Raw genomic sequence first — 17504 nt, forward strand, 5'->3', positions numbered from 1 at the left:
GTATGATAAGGATGAAAAGCTGTGTAGGTACTTGTAGGTGTGCATGAACAGAAGCAGACATGGAAGAGAAAGGGAGCTTCAACTCTTCCTCACCACCCCCAGCCTTTCCATGCTCTGGCCACACACTGTTCTGATGGTGAGTCAGTGTTTCCAGGATGTGAAATGTCCCAAAAGAAAATCTGAGTGAGAAATGTTGGGTCTGCAGCTCATACCTTTGTACTGATGCCTTAAGATTTAGCTTTCATATTTTTCAGATTCTGTACTGCTTTAGTGTATAACTGTGAACTTCATATAAAGTGTTAGCAAGTTCTCCTCACAATTTAGTCAGACAAAAAGTCCTTTTCCAGCTTGAGAACCAAGGGTACCGTTGCAGCTTTGGTAAACAATTCACCACTGCTTACCAAAAAGTGTAAACAATGGTGAATTGAAGAAAGCCATCTAGGAGGATGGGACTTCTTGTTTAAACTCCAGGTCCAATCCATAACTATCCATGCACAGAGCCCAGAACAGCAAGGCTTTGACAGACAGATGGAGGCTGCCAGATTCCTAAAGAAGATGCAAACTGCTCTGTGCAGGTAAATAAGACAAGCCACAGAAGTTGTGCCAACACCTTTACAATGCACAGTCCACGTCCCACGTGGGAGAACAGTTGTGTTTTCACAGTGCCTGCTACAGGATCCCCACAAACAGATGGCAGCCCCCTCCCTATCACTGCTGTGTGTGCTACTGAGCAATTGGGAAGATTCAGAAGGGTTTTGTACTCTGCACTCAGTTTATTGCAGTATTTCAACTGTATTGCACACAGAAATACCTTGTCTTCCTAGGACTGCTGTTGCAGAAAACCGTGCTCTAAGTTACTACCTGACCTACTGTTTGATTTTTTTAAAGCTTATTTTTTAAAAAGCTATTCTTTTCTTGAAAAAAAAAAAGAGGCAAATGCATCCAAAACCCCAAGACACACGCTTCCCTGGACAAGCAGCACCTGTGAAATGCCTAAGTCCATTCATGTTTTTTACATAAGAGATGGCAATTAATAAAGGTCTGATAGCTTTGTTTTTCAATTAAAGAGGTTATTAAAAGTTTGGCACATGTTCCATAATATTGATTGCTTTGTGAGTGATTTTTAATTACATTTAGGAAGAGACATGAGGAGAAATGAGGAGCAGACCAGAGTCAATTGTTTGACTTTTGACAGTTCACCGGGTCTCTTCGGATTAAGAAAATGGATGCTCAAATCCTTTCACCATTTCACCATACTTGTGTAAAATAAGCAGACAGAAAAACATCCCAAGTTTGTTGCTGTACAAAGTTACGAGAGAGTTTTGATTTTCGAAGCAGCTTAAAGGAGTGCCTAAATGACCTTGTCCCACTTGATCATTGAATTCCTTTCTCCCTGGGGCTCATCTGTTGTCAATACATTATTAGCACACAGACTGTGGTAAAAACATGATGTGCACTACCAGATTGGAGAGGACAACACAATCATATGTTGAACACTGTTCACAAGGTTATTTGCTTTCATTATAAATTAGCAAGACAGTCAAGCTGTGTGTCCCCTTTCCAGCTCCATCTTTAGCGTGAATGAGAAGTCCTACTTTAAACATCAGGTGATTTGTTTAAAATTAGTAGCTGGAAATACTGTGCAGAGTTTTTCTAATGTTAAATGTTTGTCACTTGCACAACACATCCCATTCCTGCAAGAGCAAGTTTCTCAGGCAGGCAGCTCTGGACTCGCAGATTGCACACAGCAGTCTGGTGAAGATCACAGTCCCCAGCATGCTTCAACACATTTGTTTTCCTCCCAGCTCCATGTTTCACATTTCCTGAGCACTAGACTGTAAAATTCATCGATGTAAATTGGTAAATATTCCCTCTTTTAGTTGCAAGCATCAAAGAAAAAAGACAAGCAAACAATACAAAACAAACCCAAGCAAATGATAACCAGTTACGTTATTAGCGACCCGAGCTGCACTTACAAACGCACTCTAAATCTTCTCTAAGATGAAAGTAACACATGGAAAGGGTGGCTCTTGCAACCACAACACACCTCAAGCTTAATGTGTTTTAAGAAGTTTATCAAGTCTAGCCATTCTCTTTGCTGTTCTACTAGGAAAACCATACACAACAGGTTATGAACTCTTGACACATAGGTGTAACTACAATATCTACATTTAGTTCTCTACACCAGATCCTAGGATTCCTGATTCTGACTTCTTTTTTTTCTTTTTCTTGTCCTAGGCTCGTTGACATCTCTTTTGTAACGAGTCCTTTCCCTTCCCATGCGCTGCTCTGCCAGTGCTGTGGCTGACTCCCAGCATCATTCCGCGCGGTTCAGGGTGGGCTGCACCTGCACTTCTGTAAGTGCCCACACCCAGGACAGCGTCACCTCGTCCTTCTCAGCTCCTTCCAGCATAACCAGAGCGGCAGGAGAGGCTCCCTGCTAGCTGCCCCTGCTATGAAACCAGCTGTCTGTTGTGCCGTGGCCCCTTCTTTACCGGGCCCTAACTGCTTGTTAACCCCTGAGCAGACGCCTCTGGTCCCACAAAAGTGAACCTACTGTGACAACAATTCCTTACAAAACAACATAAGCAAAATACCATTCCCTACATTTCCAACTACGTCTTCAAAGGCAAGAGGCCGAAACTCTGAGGGCGGTACCAGGGAAGAGCCGGCACATTCCCACGCCACCCACCGAGCTCCCGCAGCCTCCTGAGGCTCTGCCCGCCCCACGGAGGGCAGCATCACCGCGGCTTCCTCTCTTCGAATGGCAAATGCCCGGCACGGCCGTGCCTGGTCAGCATCCCCCTCCTTCGGGGCAGCCCTTCGTGCCCATCCGTTCCTTCTGCGGCCATCCCGACCCACTCGCGGCAGCGCCGCGGGGAGAACCGACCCCGTCCCGGCCACCCTCCCCGCCCCCTCCCGGACCGCTACCTCCTCCGCCGCCGCGGTGCACCTTGACCAGCACCTCCGCCCGGCCGCCCGCTCGCAGCTCCCTCCGCAGGTAGAGCCGCCCCGACGTCCTGTCGACCCCCACGGGGGTGGCACCGGGAGAGGCCAGCTCGAACCAGCCGCCCGCCGCCCGGTCTCGGCTCCTCGGGACGGTGAAGACGGTGTCGCCCACCCGCGCCCCGGGGGGCAGGCGGGCCGTGTAGCGCCGAGCCCCGGGCCCCGGCGGCGGCAGCGAGCGCGGCTCCCGCCGCCGCCCCGCGCCGCCCGCCGCCCCCCGCCCGCGCACGGCCAGGCGCAGGCACCGCGCGGGGCTGCGCAGCGGCCGCGGCCGCCCGTGGTCCAGAGCCGCCACGCAGAGGCGGAGCCGGCGCAGCCCCAGCAGCGAGCCCACGGTCAGCACCTGCCCGCTGCGGGGCACCACGAAGAGCAGGCGGCTGCCGGCGCCCGGCGGCCAGGGGCGGTAGGTGAGGCGCGCGTTGGCGCCCTCGTCGCCGTCCGAGGCGCGGAGCCGGGCCACCTCCGTGCCCAGCGGGACCAGCTCGTCCACCTCCAGCGGCCGCGCCGGCGGCAGCCGCGGCCGGTGGTCGTTGCGGTCCAGGACCCGGACTCGCAGCAGCGCCTCCCGGGGGGACCGTCCCGCCCGCCGCCGCAGCCGGAGCCCGTACTCGGGCTGCGCCTCCCGGTCCAGGGGCTCGGCGGTGCGGAGAAGCAGCAGCCCCCCGCCGCCGCCCGGCCGCCGCTGCAGGGAGAAGCGGGAGGCGCCGTCGCCTTCTAGCGCCCACTCCCCGGCCGGCTCCCCGGGACCCAGCAGCCTCCGCAGCGGCACCCGCAAACCCCGCACCCGCGTCCCCGCCGGGCTGTTCTCGGGCACCTGCCCGGAGAAGCGCAGCAGGCGGGGGGACCCACCGCACCCCGGCCCCGCCGCCCCGCCGAGCAGCGGCAGCAGCAGCAGGACCGGGAGCAGCCCGCGGCCGCTCCGCCGCGCCCTGCCCATCCCGCCGAGCGGAGCGGAGCGCAGCCCGGCTCTGCGCCGCTCCCGCCGCGGGCACACGCGGCACGGGCAGCCCTGGCCCGTCCCGCGGCCAGTCACGGCCGTGGGCGGGGACGGACCGAGCCCGCCCCGCGTGGTCGAGCGGGGAGCCTGCCCGTGGCAAAGCGCACAACACTAAGGTGCAAATTCCTCACCTTCCCCTATTCCGTGGCAAAGCGCAAAATGTTGCTTGGCAAATGCCTCATCTTTCCCCATTTCACATTGCCCGTGAGGGTCATCTGTGAATGATCTCTCCCTGTCCCTGTTTCGACTCCTGAACTTTTTGTTGTATTTTCTCTCCTCTGTCCAGTTGCAGAGGGGAGTGACAGAGCAGCTTTGGTGGGTGCCTGCCATTCAACGGGGGTCAAACCAACACATGCATCCAGCTGCTCCCTCCAGGTCTTCTGCAAGCTGACCGAACACAGGATGAACTACACTTCCTGGGGGGGTGACTTGGGGGAAAAGGGCAATTGTCCCCTCCTCTCCTGAGCCTGTGTGAAAAAATCCACTCAGCCAAGCCACAAGAACCACCATAAAAGAAAGAGGAAAAAGCCACTATTGCATAAAGGAGGGACACTTGAACCATAAGAGTAGTTGTCACCCAGCAAACAAGCTGGGTTTGTCTTGGAAGCACAGCCTCTCAGAAGTGCACATTCAGGTCCTTCAGGAAAAATTGCTGCTTCTTCAGGAAAAATGCAATATTTTTGGGACAAGAACAGTGTGTGCTATTGTTGAGAGCAAGACCAAAATGGTCCTTCTGAACGGAGCAAACACATCAGTCCCACTAAATATGCATAAAACAATCTGGGCATGGAACTCATCGCTGTGGTTAGTCTGTGATCAGCGGAAGGGTGAATACAGGCCAGACCACTCCGGTGTCAACCACTGCTCATCAAACCAAACAGTACTCATTTTCTCATCACTCCAAGCACGAGTTCCCAGCAGCATCTTCCTGTTAATAAACAAGAACAAGAGTATCTCCCTTCACATAGCAATGGTAACAGCTCAGGAACAGCCTTTTGGGGAGTCTCCACATCCAGCTGCTCAAACTGTGTTAGTGTTTATCCATCAGAAATGCTCCCTCTTCCTGCTTTGAACAGGCTTGCTAGTTTTACCAGAAGGTTGTTAGGACAGCAGGGGTGTTTGTTGCCAGCTGTATTTTAACTTCAGAGGTGACATATTTAGGCTGGAAGTAAAGCTCTGCTCAAGAAAGCCAGAATCCATTTCACTCATCTTTAGTCAAATATTACAGGCAACAGTCAAAGGTGACAACTGACTGCTAGACCTGCACCTGTGCCACCCGGGGAATTACCAGCCTTAAGGAGAGGTAATTGTTGGGAGATCACATCCCATTATTACAACCTGTCAACCTTTAATTTTTACCCCTTCAAGGTGAAGGGATGATAGCTTCTAAAATGTGGCACAATGCAAGATTTCAGACTGGGAAGGCAAAAAGAAAAACCAAAAGGTTTTACAGAATGGTTTACCAGTAACAACATGAAAGTAACCATCCAGAGATCCATACCTGGTTAATGTGCTGTAGCAAGCTTTGAGTATGCTATCATTGCTCTTTGTGCCCCAATTCCTTCCTTCACAAAGGCACTATAAGGCTCATTAATTTCAAACACTTAATGAGCTAGCCAGTTCAGTTTAGGACAAGCTTAGCTCTGTACAGAGACACAGCACATCATTCCCTCTTCTGAAGTGTGTTTCATCCTTATACAACTTTCAACAAGCAAATTAAATCCTCTCAAAATCAAGTTCCCATTTTTAGCCTACATTACAGGACACACTACCTTTTCTATTCTCTTCTCTTCAAGCACTTAGAAACATGCTGTTTCCCCTACAGCCTGTGAAGATATAAACTACATTTTATTCACAGTATTCCCTCCCAGCCTGTGAACACCTATTAATTTAATGTATTTCTAATACATTAACATACATTTTGGTGATAGAAATTCAGGCTTCTCCTGCATGTTACTCCCATTGCCAGAATTCAGGGCACACCACACAGAGCAAAACCAGAGCAAAGCTCACCTTGTGGATACTCACTAGCACAACTGTGTTATTTTTGACACCCAATTACACAAAACCTGTGTGACAACAAAACAAAAGTACAGATATTTGTGGCCACAGATGCAAAGATTTAAAGAGATGCAAAGAACCGTATTTTCCAAAGGAACTTGTCTCTTGCTGCAAAACTGAAGCAGAAACCACAGAGACTGATCCAGTGTTAATACAAGAGGATTTCTCAATAAAGATATTGGAGATGGTTCTTGGCTTCAACAGGAAAAAACACAGACAAGAAATGAATACAATAAATAAGCTCCTTAGATACTGTCTAAACCAACACAGATATCTTCAGGACAGCATCAGCTTCTACAGCCAAACAATCATAGTGAAATTTAATTTTAGGGTTCTTAAGCAAAGCTGATCTAGTGAATTGCAATCACTAAATCTAAGTACTGCCATTTTGAGGCCAAAACATCAGCAAGCCCAACAGCCTGTCTGTGTCCCTCCATCACAGCTGGGACAAGCCCCTGGAATACAGCCAGCAGTTCGGACTACAGCTCAGATTGTCATAAAATGGGCCAATTTGGGAGGAGAGAAAAAGAAAAAAAAGGAAAGGAAAAAAGAAAGGGGTAGCATTTATCCATGTGTTAACAATACTGAAATAGATGAAAATGACCATGTTTCAGAACTGTATGTGTTTCAGAAAGAGGTTTTCATGATGAAATAAAAACAAGCTTGATTTTAATGTACCTTTCTAAAATTGCTTAAGTTGTTTAGTCACTTCTGCTGCAGTGATTTTGTCTTACTGCCCAGAACTGAAGCCAGATCAGCCACGGAAACCAGAGGTGCACCCAGCAGTTACTCCAGGTTAACTGGAGTACACCACAGCTCTGCGCTCTGTCTCATGGAGAGTGTAACATGAGGCAGTGAAGAATGGAGCTGCATTCTTCCCCGTCCTTTTTCAACTTGCTTCAGAGGGGAGGATAGCTTAAGGCATCACTTTACATTCACCCTCCCCTTACAGAATACTCTGGTATTTACTGCAGTTTAAAAATAAAGTCAGTCTTCACATGTTTTGGGTCTTTCCATTACCGGTCAGTACAGCACCAGCAGGAGTGATGGCTTGACAGCAGGCAGTACAGTGTAACTGTGAAACAGAAGAAATTCCAAGGCATTGTAAAGCTGTTCAAAGTTCTGAAAGTAAATGTACTGATGGTGTGTTACAACCTGCTGAATAGCTCTGTAATACTCAGGATTGCTTAATGTTGGTATATTCTATATATGCAGTTTAATCCATAACAAGATGCATCTCATCACCATTTAAAAAGTCCATGACATTTATTACCTAAGCAACCTGAAAGCATACAGGGGTTGAAGTATGATAGGCTGGGTCACTGCAAAAATGGGAAAGTCTGGGAAACTAGGTCCAACAAACAGATTCCAGAACCACTATTTCAGTTCTTTTACCTAACACCTCTGAATCATTGATTATAAACAGAATATGTATTTTGCACAGAGATACAGACTCACATAAAATACCTATTTATAGACATATACCAATTCAAATTGCATTATATGTAACAGAATGTTCTCTGTTTCACAGCTAGTAACCACAGTCTCAGTTTTGCATAAAGGCACAGAAGAGTACACAGATACCAACATGAATTTCCTGCTGCCAGGAGCATCCATTCCCCTTTGAGCTAAGCAACCACAAAGCCTGGTTGTTTGAATGGCTAAACTTGTATACCTCAACATCAGCTCATTTCCTGACTAGCCTAAAACAAAGCAAGCTGATAAATGCTCAAACTCAGAATCATTATAAATTTAAGATGTAAATACGTAATTTTTTTCAGGTGCTAAATGATCTGGTTTTGGAGAAGTGCTCTGTAGGGTATTTGTACTGTCTTTAGAATTTAACTCAAAAAAACTAATCAAGATTTTATATCATTACATGCTAAATTATTACAAACTAATCTTCATTCAAAGATTCCTACTAATAATATTGTATAAAACAATGGAGGGCTCCAAAATATGCAATCATGATCTGTAAAAATTCAAGGCAGATAATACATTAGTAGATTTAAAAAAATTAAATTAGTAAGCATGTGATATTGCATAGCACTTTATTTCCAGGTGATGTGCTTGCTGTAGGAAGAACTTTAGGGAGAAAGTCACAGAGTTCAATAATTCCATATGAAGCAGCTCACATTTTGCTGTTCATCCTCACACAAGTATGTCTCAACAGGCAGCCACAGTCAGCACAACATATGGATCCAGTCTGAGCAGGCTGCTTGTCCTCAAAAGCTGCAAGACTGTTTATGCTGCCTGTCAAGACAGACTTTTGAGCCATGCTGCACAGCCTTCCTTTGACTTCTCAAAGGATAAAATGGTTTGTGTCCCAAACAATCCATACTTTCTGGACTTGGCTTTTATTAATTTTTTTTTTCTACAGAAAAAAAAATTTGTTACAAGAGAAAAATATTTACTATGTATACATTATTTTGATAAAAAACTGTCCAAGACAACAAACAGGATAAAAGGAATTGTATTCCTTAGACTTGTTATTAAATAGCTGCACATAGATAAGTCCATATGCCACATATGTTACTGCTGAACATCACTGTTAACAAGTAAAGCACCACCAATAATTCCTCTGCATTACTGAAGTAAACAACTTTGAATCTTTGAAAGGCATTAAACCTTCTGTCTCATCAAATAAATAGGTAACCTTAAACATCACTTGAAAGGCAGAAATACATACATTTAACTGTGCTGAAACCAAAACCATTGCCAGATTAATTACATTTAAACACATTGTTGAGGTACAAAACAATTCAAAAGACCTTTAGGCATCATTAGCTCTGCATTTGGCATAGAGTGCAGCAACGTAATGGTGTTTGTACTGATGAAGTACAAAAGATTAAGATAACACACAAGGCATGTCTTAGAATTCCCACTTTTTTTCCCCTCTAAAGTTAGGTTTTAAAAAGAGTATTAAAGCATGATTCTGCAGATTTATGTTGAGGTATTACTTCACATGAAATATTGCTTGTGTTGGAATAAAGCTCTGCTTCTCTTTCATCTCCAATACAGTACTCCAGAATCCACCTGCCCATCAATATTTACCAGACTTACAGATTCAATCCCCATTAGGGATAAGAGAAGTTCCTCATTCCATCTCCAAAACATAATAGTAAAACAGACACCAATAAATGCAAACACATCATGTGTGCACACGCCCAGGCATTCACAAGCGCTGCCTACACCTTGTCTTGTTGGAGTTTTGGTTGAAGGACAGATTATATGAAGTTTTAAGAAGTATTTCAAGGATACCTTACAATCCCTACAACCTCATCTTGCAGCTCCTTTTCACGTGAATTGCATGGAAAGGCTGATGGAACATCATAAGGTCTGGACACTTGAAGATGACTTAGTGAAAATAAGGTGGTAAGAGCAAGACTTGGTCCCAAGCCTCTACCTTTCAGTATATAGTAATGCCATCAGAGCAAACAGTTGGAAGTATTTTCAATGCCTGTGAAATCTTTTGGCCCTCTTTCTTCCACACTTGTGTATCTTCTCCTTACTCCCCACCCCCATGGAAAATGTATTTAAGATTGTGTTGCATTAAATTGTTTTTCCATTTACTTTGGAAGAAATTAAATCAATGGTTTTTTAAATAATATGAAAAGAAGTTTATGCTTAGAAATACCTTTCCTTAGGCTCAAGCATCTCCTGTCAAATCTGAGTTCAAGTATGTGGTGATTCAGGAAGTGAAAGCATTTTTTTAAGATTAAAACTGTGTATGTTAGTTTAGCTGTGGATTGGTCAAACTTTGATTCAAAAGTCTATGGATAACAGGTGGGTACCTGGAAATACTATACTAATTCATTTTTTCAAGGTAATTTTTTTGCATTTACTAAGATCAAGTATATCAGAAAGTGGAAATGTGAAGGAGGAAATAAGCCAGCAGAATAGTCACACAAATTGCTATTCAAATTCTCATTCTTCCCAGTGAACAGCTGTTAGATGGCTGGAACACATCCCAGCTGCACCACTTGGGCATCCTTGGAGGCTGGCATATTAAGACACAACAGAAACTCTAGAAATCAGAGGGACAGGAATTTAAAAAAAAAATCTTCACAAAAAGAAACATGAATTGAGGTTTTTGTTTGTTTAATAAAAGCTTGCAAGGCACGTGTTTCAACTGAATTGCAACATCTACAGCAAAGCAGATCAAAATTTGTAAAACTTTCCCACAACCCTTTCAAGGAGTTAAACCTGTGATCTGGTTGAAAACCAAGCCAGGGTTGTCGGCACAAGCCTGGTGTAATTATGTCCTTTGTTGTCCCACTGAAGGATATCAATGGAACTTATTATTTTTCACAGAAGCTGGAGATTAGACAGTATTTTTGCTAGTCCATGGCTGGATAAGAAATTAATTCACTTTCTTTGTAAGATATGTTTCTTTCAGTCACTAGTTTTAATTATGCCTTTTTACAGGAACATCCACAATGTTCTCCCAAATAAAAGGCTCCTTCTGTTACTTAAGGCTGCTGTGCCAATGGTGCTGCAATATAATTTTCTCTAATATAAAAAGCAAGGTAAAAATCTTAAATGATTCTCCTAAAGCAGAATCAATTGAAGTATCAAGAATACGTCTTAAAAACTATGACAAAATTAATAACAGTAACTATGTCACAGTTCAAATAAAGCTCAACTTGTTCATTGAAACATGTATAAAGGCCAACGTGCTACAGGACAGTTTTGTTTAGATGTGTGGGTGACCTCATTTGTGGTTTTCTTAATATGTGTGCTCTACATGTATCTGTTCGAGCTATGTTCTACATGGTAACACAGACAACACTGCAGTGAAACACAACAGGCAGCCAAGGACAGTTGAATGTTACATTTCAGCATGGCAGTCTAAGGCATGAAGCCAGAAGTTCTGCAACTTCATCTACCCAAGTACAGCTGTAACCCTGAAGTTTGCACCTGGAATGCTTCATTGCTGATATGAAGTGATATTCGTGAATTACTACCTTCAAGAGATTAAATGACCAACACACATGTAAGACGTGTAATTCCTTGACAATGATTCAAGCAAACCTAAATTGGAAAAGGAACTGTAAACTTACTTCCAAATATTATATCTATATCCACACATACAGAGGGGGCTCCTGCAGGCCTGCCATAGCTCAAGTAAATACACAAGCTTCTGTTGGTATAAGGTAATTGAGCAGTCTGAAACAGCCCAGTGGAGTAAGACATGCACTTGTGCACAAGCAAATACATGCAGCCTGCACTCCAGCAGACACACAGGTGCACACTATCCCCAACATGATGCTTGTGTGCCCAGAAAGGATATTTACTTATAACTTTTCACTCAGTTATATGGATAAGTGTTTCTCTCAGTGACAACATCCCATATATTCGATAGATTTATCTGAATGTTGGCTTCAAATAAAATGCACAATTTAACATTTTGTCAAGACTCATAGGCCTAAAAACATAACTGAAAGTAAGAAACAGATTACAGACATGTTGGCTTTTACAACAATAAAGCTTTTTTCTTTTAAATCACTCCAAAAGTGATAACAACTTTTAAAAAATTTCAGCACTATGTGTCAGTGTAAAATAAGCAAGTGTATCTGCATAGAGCAGAGAAGAATCATGCACATACAACAACATGCTGCAGTTCCTAATAATTTCAGAGTTAAAATCTCTGATTTGCAGTAAGGATTGTTTTGCAGCTTCTACTTGCAGAATGGTTTGCAGATTTTTCGGCTGAGATTTCATCCTATTTTGCCAGATCCTTCATTAAAGACATCTGGGCTCCAAAGAATCATTCCCACATGCCTGATAGACTGGTCTCTGGGCCAGGTGTTACATTAATTTGTAACTGCAGGTAACCCCCAAGGGGTGAGCAACTTCTTCCAAAACTTAGTCCTGGCTTTTTGTCCAGTTACATCAACATTAAGCAAAGCCACGGTTACCTTTTATTGGAGTTTCCATTCTCAACACTAGGTTTAGACCCAGAGTTGTAATTAAAATATCATTCATTTTCTTGAAAGTCTATCAGCCAGCAGCAAACAGGATGAACAGATCATTTGTTAAGAAAAGGAGTTGTAGAGGCAAAGAGGGGCAAATTTTAGAGGGAAGCAAAACTGCAGAGTACTTTGCCAAATTTTTAAAGATCTGGGTATTTGCATAATTGATATAAAAATAGCTATGAACACCTGTACCATTATTTATTAATGGTGGTGATTATAGTGTTTTAAATGACAGTTATGGCACTATCTTAATATAGCTATTGCATAATAAGTTGAATGAAATGAGTATCACCCATCTGTCCACACACACACACCCCCACACACACACCCACACACCAACGCACACACACAGGGGGTGAAACTGAAGTGCAGAAGTCTCAAAAGCAAACCTGGTTGTCCTGCTACACTTGCCTGAAAACAAGTGTGGCATACTGTGGTATACTGGCCCATTCTGGTGGCTGCTAAGAAAGACACACTTATGCATACACACATAAACACTTAAGTGGAGAAATGCTGAAGACAAGTTCCTTCCAAACTGAAGGTCTGAGCTTGTCAGCTCCTATTGCTAGGTCTAATTCCTAGCATTTCCTCCAACATGCCTATGTAGACAACAGAGACAACAATGTAGAGATCAGTGCCTTAATCTATGGAAGTGTTGTTTAAGTAAAATTTTTCTTATATGATTTCTAAAAACTATATAGTTACACATAAGATGTATAAATGTGTGTTTGAGAAACACAGAAATGTTTACCATGGAAGACAGGAAGAATTAAAACAAAACAAAAAGAAACCCCAAACTAAAAATCCAAACACTTACTTGAAAAGACTTGGGATAGTGATTGCGTTCTTGCTAAAAATCAAAAGCTATATGACTTTAACTAGCTCTTTAAATAATTTTTCTGTTTTTCATGAAGTCTACGCATATCAACTCTCTAACACTAAAGTTAGAAACCTCATTTACAGGAAGATTAAGATGATTTCTGTGGGAAGAAAAATGTAAAAACATGGAAGACTGTAGCACATTGTAGAGACTGTAAAACTGATAAATGTTCCCGTTTCCTTCAAGGATGGTATATGTGTCAGCTGATCTGTAGATCAAAGAATTTCAGTTTGGTAGAGTAAAGTTGTCAGTACACTGCATGTGTGCACATCTATCTGCAAAAATAGACTTCCTTGCTCAAAAGGAACTTTTCCAACTGAAATTCATTCACAATCAATCCTCAGAAAGAAGCTTGCATGCTTTTTCAGGACTGGAAGGATATCACAGTGTTGATTCTATATACAAAGTAGGATCTATTCCAGTATACTCGAGTGAAATAATTCACATATGGAGAATAGTTCATTTTGATTTCATGACAAAATCGTCCATATTTTGAGTAGGCATAGTTGTCACCTTCCTCACAAACCACCTGTCAGGAAGAAAAAGACCTAATTACAGTACTGAAGATAAGTGGTTACAGAATGTAATTCTGTACATTTAATTAACTTTTGTATTCTGTAAATTTCATTTATGATAGACAATTAATTTCCACATTGTACAGTTTCAATAAACTGAAAACATATTCCCCTGTAATTTGTTTAACCACCTAAAAAAGCCTTTGTGAATTAATTCCTTTGTCAAGGTAGCATACATTAAAACCAGTGTGCTTCATTCATATTATAAAGAACAACAGCAATGAAAATTATACACGTGCCCCGTTTTCCCAGTAGTTCAAACCTGACCTGCACAGGGCATACCAGTATGAAGGAAACTAAAATCTCCATTACCTTTCCCAGGCCAAGTAAGTTTGATATACCCAATAAAGACCAAAGACACACACACACATCTCCCTACAAATTCCAACCAAGTGACTTGGAAGCAAACTGCATTCTAGGATCTACTGTCTGATATGCCTGAAGAAATCCCTTCATTATTCCTTCTGATGCCACAAATTTACACGGTTTAAAAAAAAAAAAGGTGGTAGGACAAACTCATGAAGGAAAATCCACCAGCAGCTTCCAAACACAAAGATAATTGCCCTGAGCTACAGTCCTTCAGCACAGACTGCTGAAAAACATTTGTCTTTCCCTATCAGTAAACCTATGCTCTCAGCCAGTGTCAGAAACAAGATATTGGACTAGGACTACAGGATGTATCACAAGCTATAAAGTGGTACTTATCTTCTTAAATACAGCAATTCAAAACACATCCACAGACCAGTCAACACATTGCCTGCCCACTGTCTCACCTATGTTGGGTGTAAGTAAATGCTGCACTGCAGTCTCCAAACATGTATTCACTAGCTTCCTCTACTTTGGAGTATCTTGATAATCTTCCAATACGACTTAAACAAATTTGGTTAGCAAGCAAACTGAGAGATTTGTTTAAAGCTTCCTGAGACAATACACTTTACTAACTTTACAGAACAAATGATGACAGTTTTCTGAAAAATACCCAAATATACCCAAACCAACCACTCCCCCCAAAACAACAATAACAAAAACCACAACAAAAAACACAAGAAGGATTATCAAGCTTATGTGTGAGAGAGAAGCATGCAGGAAGCATGGAGATGAGAGATGCAGGGGTATGAGTGCATGAAATCCTGAAATTGTAGTTAATTGCTCCAGTGGAGAGACTAAGTGTGAAGAGGAAACAGAAACTTACACATGGAAACACAGATCTGAGGAGAAATTGAGAGGTAATGTGCAGATTAACAATCATGGAGGTTATTCAGACACACACACTTAGTTATGGCACAGTATATTGGATATATCCTGGAATAATCACAGCATACATGATTTTAGCAGCAAGACTAGGAAAGAAATAACAGATTTCAGCAGTGGTAAGGAAGTTAATAGAAAAATGGGGACAATATCCTTCATGGATAAAGTAGTTAGGAAACCTAGAAGTGAAACTGACACCAGCTTACTCCCTATTTAAGCAGCAAGAGCAGCACTACCAACATCCAAAGAGACAGAACATGTCAATGACTGAAGCAGCATTCATGGTGCAGTTTATTCAAGCAATCTTTCTACCAGATGTGGTTTAAACTACCTGTTGGTGTGCTAACCCACCTGCAAGGCTGAACTGAACAGACTTGCACCCTCATCAGAACCAAACGGTCTGTACTGAACTAAATTGCACTAAACTCATCCCAGCCAGAGTTTTAGAAGAACTGAGTTTATCCATTTTAGAATTTCACCTTCAAAGCTACTAAAGAATGCCTTCTGTGGCAGGACTTCACTGCTTTTGTAACAACCTATTCAGGTGTCAGTCTTGAATATTTATGTATAGTTAAATGGTATTTAATGATTGTCAGAAAAGCAGCAGAGCTAGATATTCACGTGTTAGGAGGGATTAGGGCAGTTAATAGTATCAGGTAAGATTACAAGTTACAGACAATCCAAAACTTAACTGATCACCTTGAGTTTTGTCTACATGTCAATTACAATAAGAAAAATAAGACCAGCATTATAAGATTTATTTTCAATTTAATTATTTATGCATTCAAACATTCATTTCTTCTCACCAATACTTACATGACCATTAGCAATATCCAACAGATCTTTAACTCTACATCCTCTTACAGGTCCCACTTCATTGCAAATTGAATCTTCAATAACCAGAAAGTTGGCTTTGTAAGATGTGAGTATCTTATAAATATCCTCTGCTGACCTCTTTGAATAGATCTGATAAATCTATAAATTAAGAAAACATGTTCATGCAATGCAAAAATCAGTGATACCTTAAACACTGGGACATACACACCCCCCAACAATGACCTATCTGCAATGACAAACTATATGTACACATCAAGCTATAAAAAGTTTGGTTTTGAAATCTCCAAAACAGTAAGGCAATGGCCAGCTGAATGGGAAGTATTTGTCTTTCATGATGGCAAGTTCTCATCTTACATACTACAAGTGGCCTGAAAAGTCTTCAGAAATAATACTTTAACATTTGTTTCTGTGCAGAGTGAAGCACTGATAATATACTTGACAATCCCTTCCATGTCCACTGGACTCCTATGTCCTCATCCCTACTAATACATTCTATTTTTTTGCATTAAATTTGGGTGAAGAGGAAGACAGTTTCTGTGAGATGTCACATTTATGGAATTGGATACTCACATTCTCATTTCTTTTCAGAAGATCATCATCATTATACAAAGGCAGGCTCGACACCATCCATCCTGTACAGAGCTTAATCACACCCATGAGCTGTGGGCTGCCTGCAAACACTGCAGCCACAGGAGCATGGCGTCTGCAAAAGCAACACCAACACACACCCTGAGTACCGCATGCACACCAAAACAACTATCAAAACTGTGTATGGGATCTGCTAGGGTGCTGCAGAATGAACTGGAGCAGGTGAAGGTATCACTGGGGCTCTCATTACAATTGGTGATGGTGTTGCTGTGGCAGTACTTTCCCTGCCAGGGAAAGGGCAGACCTGCAGCAATACAAGTTTGAAAGGAGGGGTTCCTGCTGGGGTAAGGGCTCATGGTTGTTCTCCCCTCCTTGCAATCCACTGAGCACCGTTCAGAGTGGTCCTGGAATGGATCCAAGTTCTGCTTTTCTGAATGGCTGCCAACTCATGATAAAACAAGCTCGGGAGAGAGGGTAGGTAGAAGGAGAAACAACATGATGTTATCTTGTAAGGGAGTGATTTGTGATTGTTGTAACTTGATCTCTATTATGTATTTCATATGTAAGCTCTGATCATGTATTTCATCATCTATGAGAAAATAATGTCAGCATACACAATAATGTCTACAAGTAATCATGTTTCTGGGCTTGGTATAATTTTTTGACTATTTGTATTTCCGTATTAATGAAAGAAAACAGTCACTGTCACACTTTATTACAGACTTTGGCAACTTCTGTAGAGAAAATTCAAATTAAATTCATATTATCAAAGAGAAGACTTTGAGAAAATATACTGTAATAATGACATTGAATTAAAATTTCTATGTGGATAGCTAAGTATATCCATAAGAAAAAAAATCTTTATTTTCTTTAAAAATAAGAACAGCTGCTACAGATAAGGGCAGTCAAATTGCTGGTAGCTGAGTGAATCTCAATGAAATTCACCATGATTAATTACGTACTTGAAGTATATGCAGACTAACATAAAAGCCATTAGGTACTTGGCATTATTCCACTTGCTGCCTTGAAGAGCTACAGCAGTGACAAACAACGTACACTACTACAACAAGAAAAAGAAATTGGCTGGAACACTAATTACCAGCCTTGCCTTTTGTGAAGACGAACAGGTTGACATTAAAGACTACATAAATACAGAAAGCAATATTCTAAAAAAGTACAGTTAAAGCTAAGTTATCTGAACACAAGGGATCTAATTTTCAGAAAAGCACAGTTCCTAATGACATAGTTTGAAGTTAAATTGAATGAGGCAGAATGCAATTCTGAAACCTTTGGTGGTAAGAAAAATAAATCTGTGAAAATAACTTGACTTC

General features: G+C 42.3%; 1 protein-coding gene across 3 annotated transcripts in view; it reads right to left on the reverse strand.

Annotated features, from left to right (window-relative positions):
• Nucleotides 1-7745: 7745 nt before the first annotated feature.
• Nucleotides 7746-17504, reverse strand: part of DPY19L4 (dpy-19 like 4) — a gene marked incomplete at its 5' end in the record, with an annotated part of 32881 nt that continues 23122 nt past the window's right edge. For all 3 annotated transcript variants that reach the window (XM_084207669.1, XM_084207670.1, XM_084207671.1), the window contains 3 exons: nucleotides 7746-13451; nucleotides 15565-15723; nucleotides 16156-16288. In XM_084207669.1, the coding sequence (XP_084063795.1) occupies nucleotides 13287-13451; nucleotides 15565-15723; nucleotides 16156-16288 (457 nt within the window). In that variant the 3' untranslated portion in view covers nucleotides 7746-13286. The remainder of the gene's footprint in view (nucleotides 13452-15564; nucleotides 15724-16155; nucleotides 16289-17504) is intronic.

The sequence above is a fragment of the Fringilla coelebs genome (assembly GCF_963513975.1).
Source record: "Fringilla coelebs genome assembly, chromosome: 1".
Taxonomy (NCBI): domain Eukaryota; kingdom Metazoa; phylum Chordata; class Aves; order Passeriformes; family Fringillidae; genus Fringilla; species Fringilla coelebs.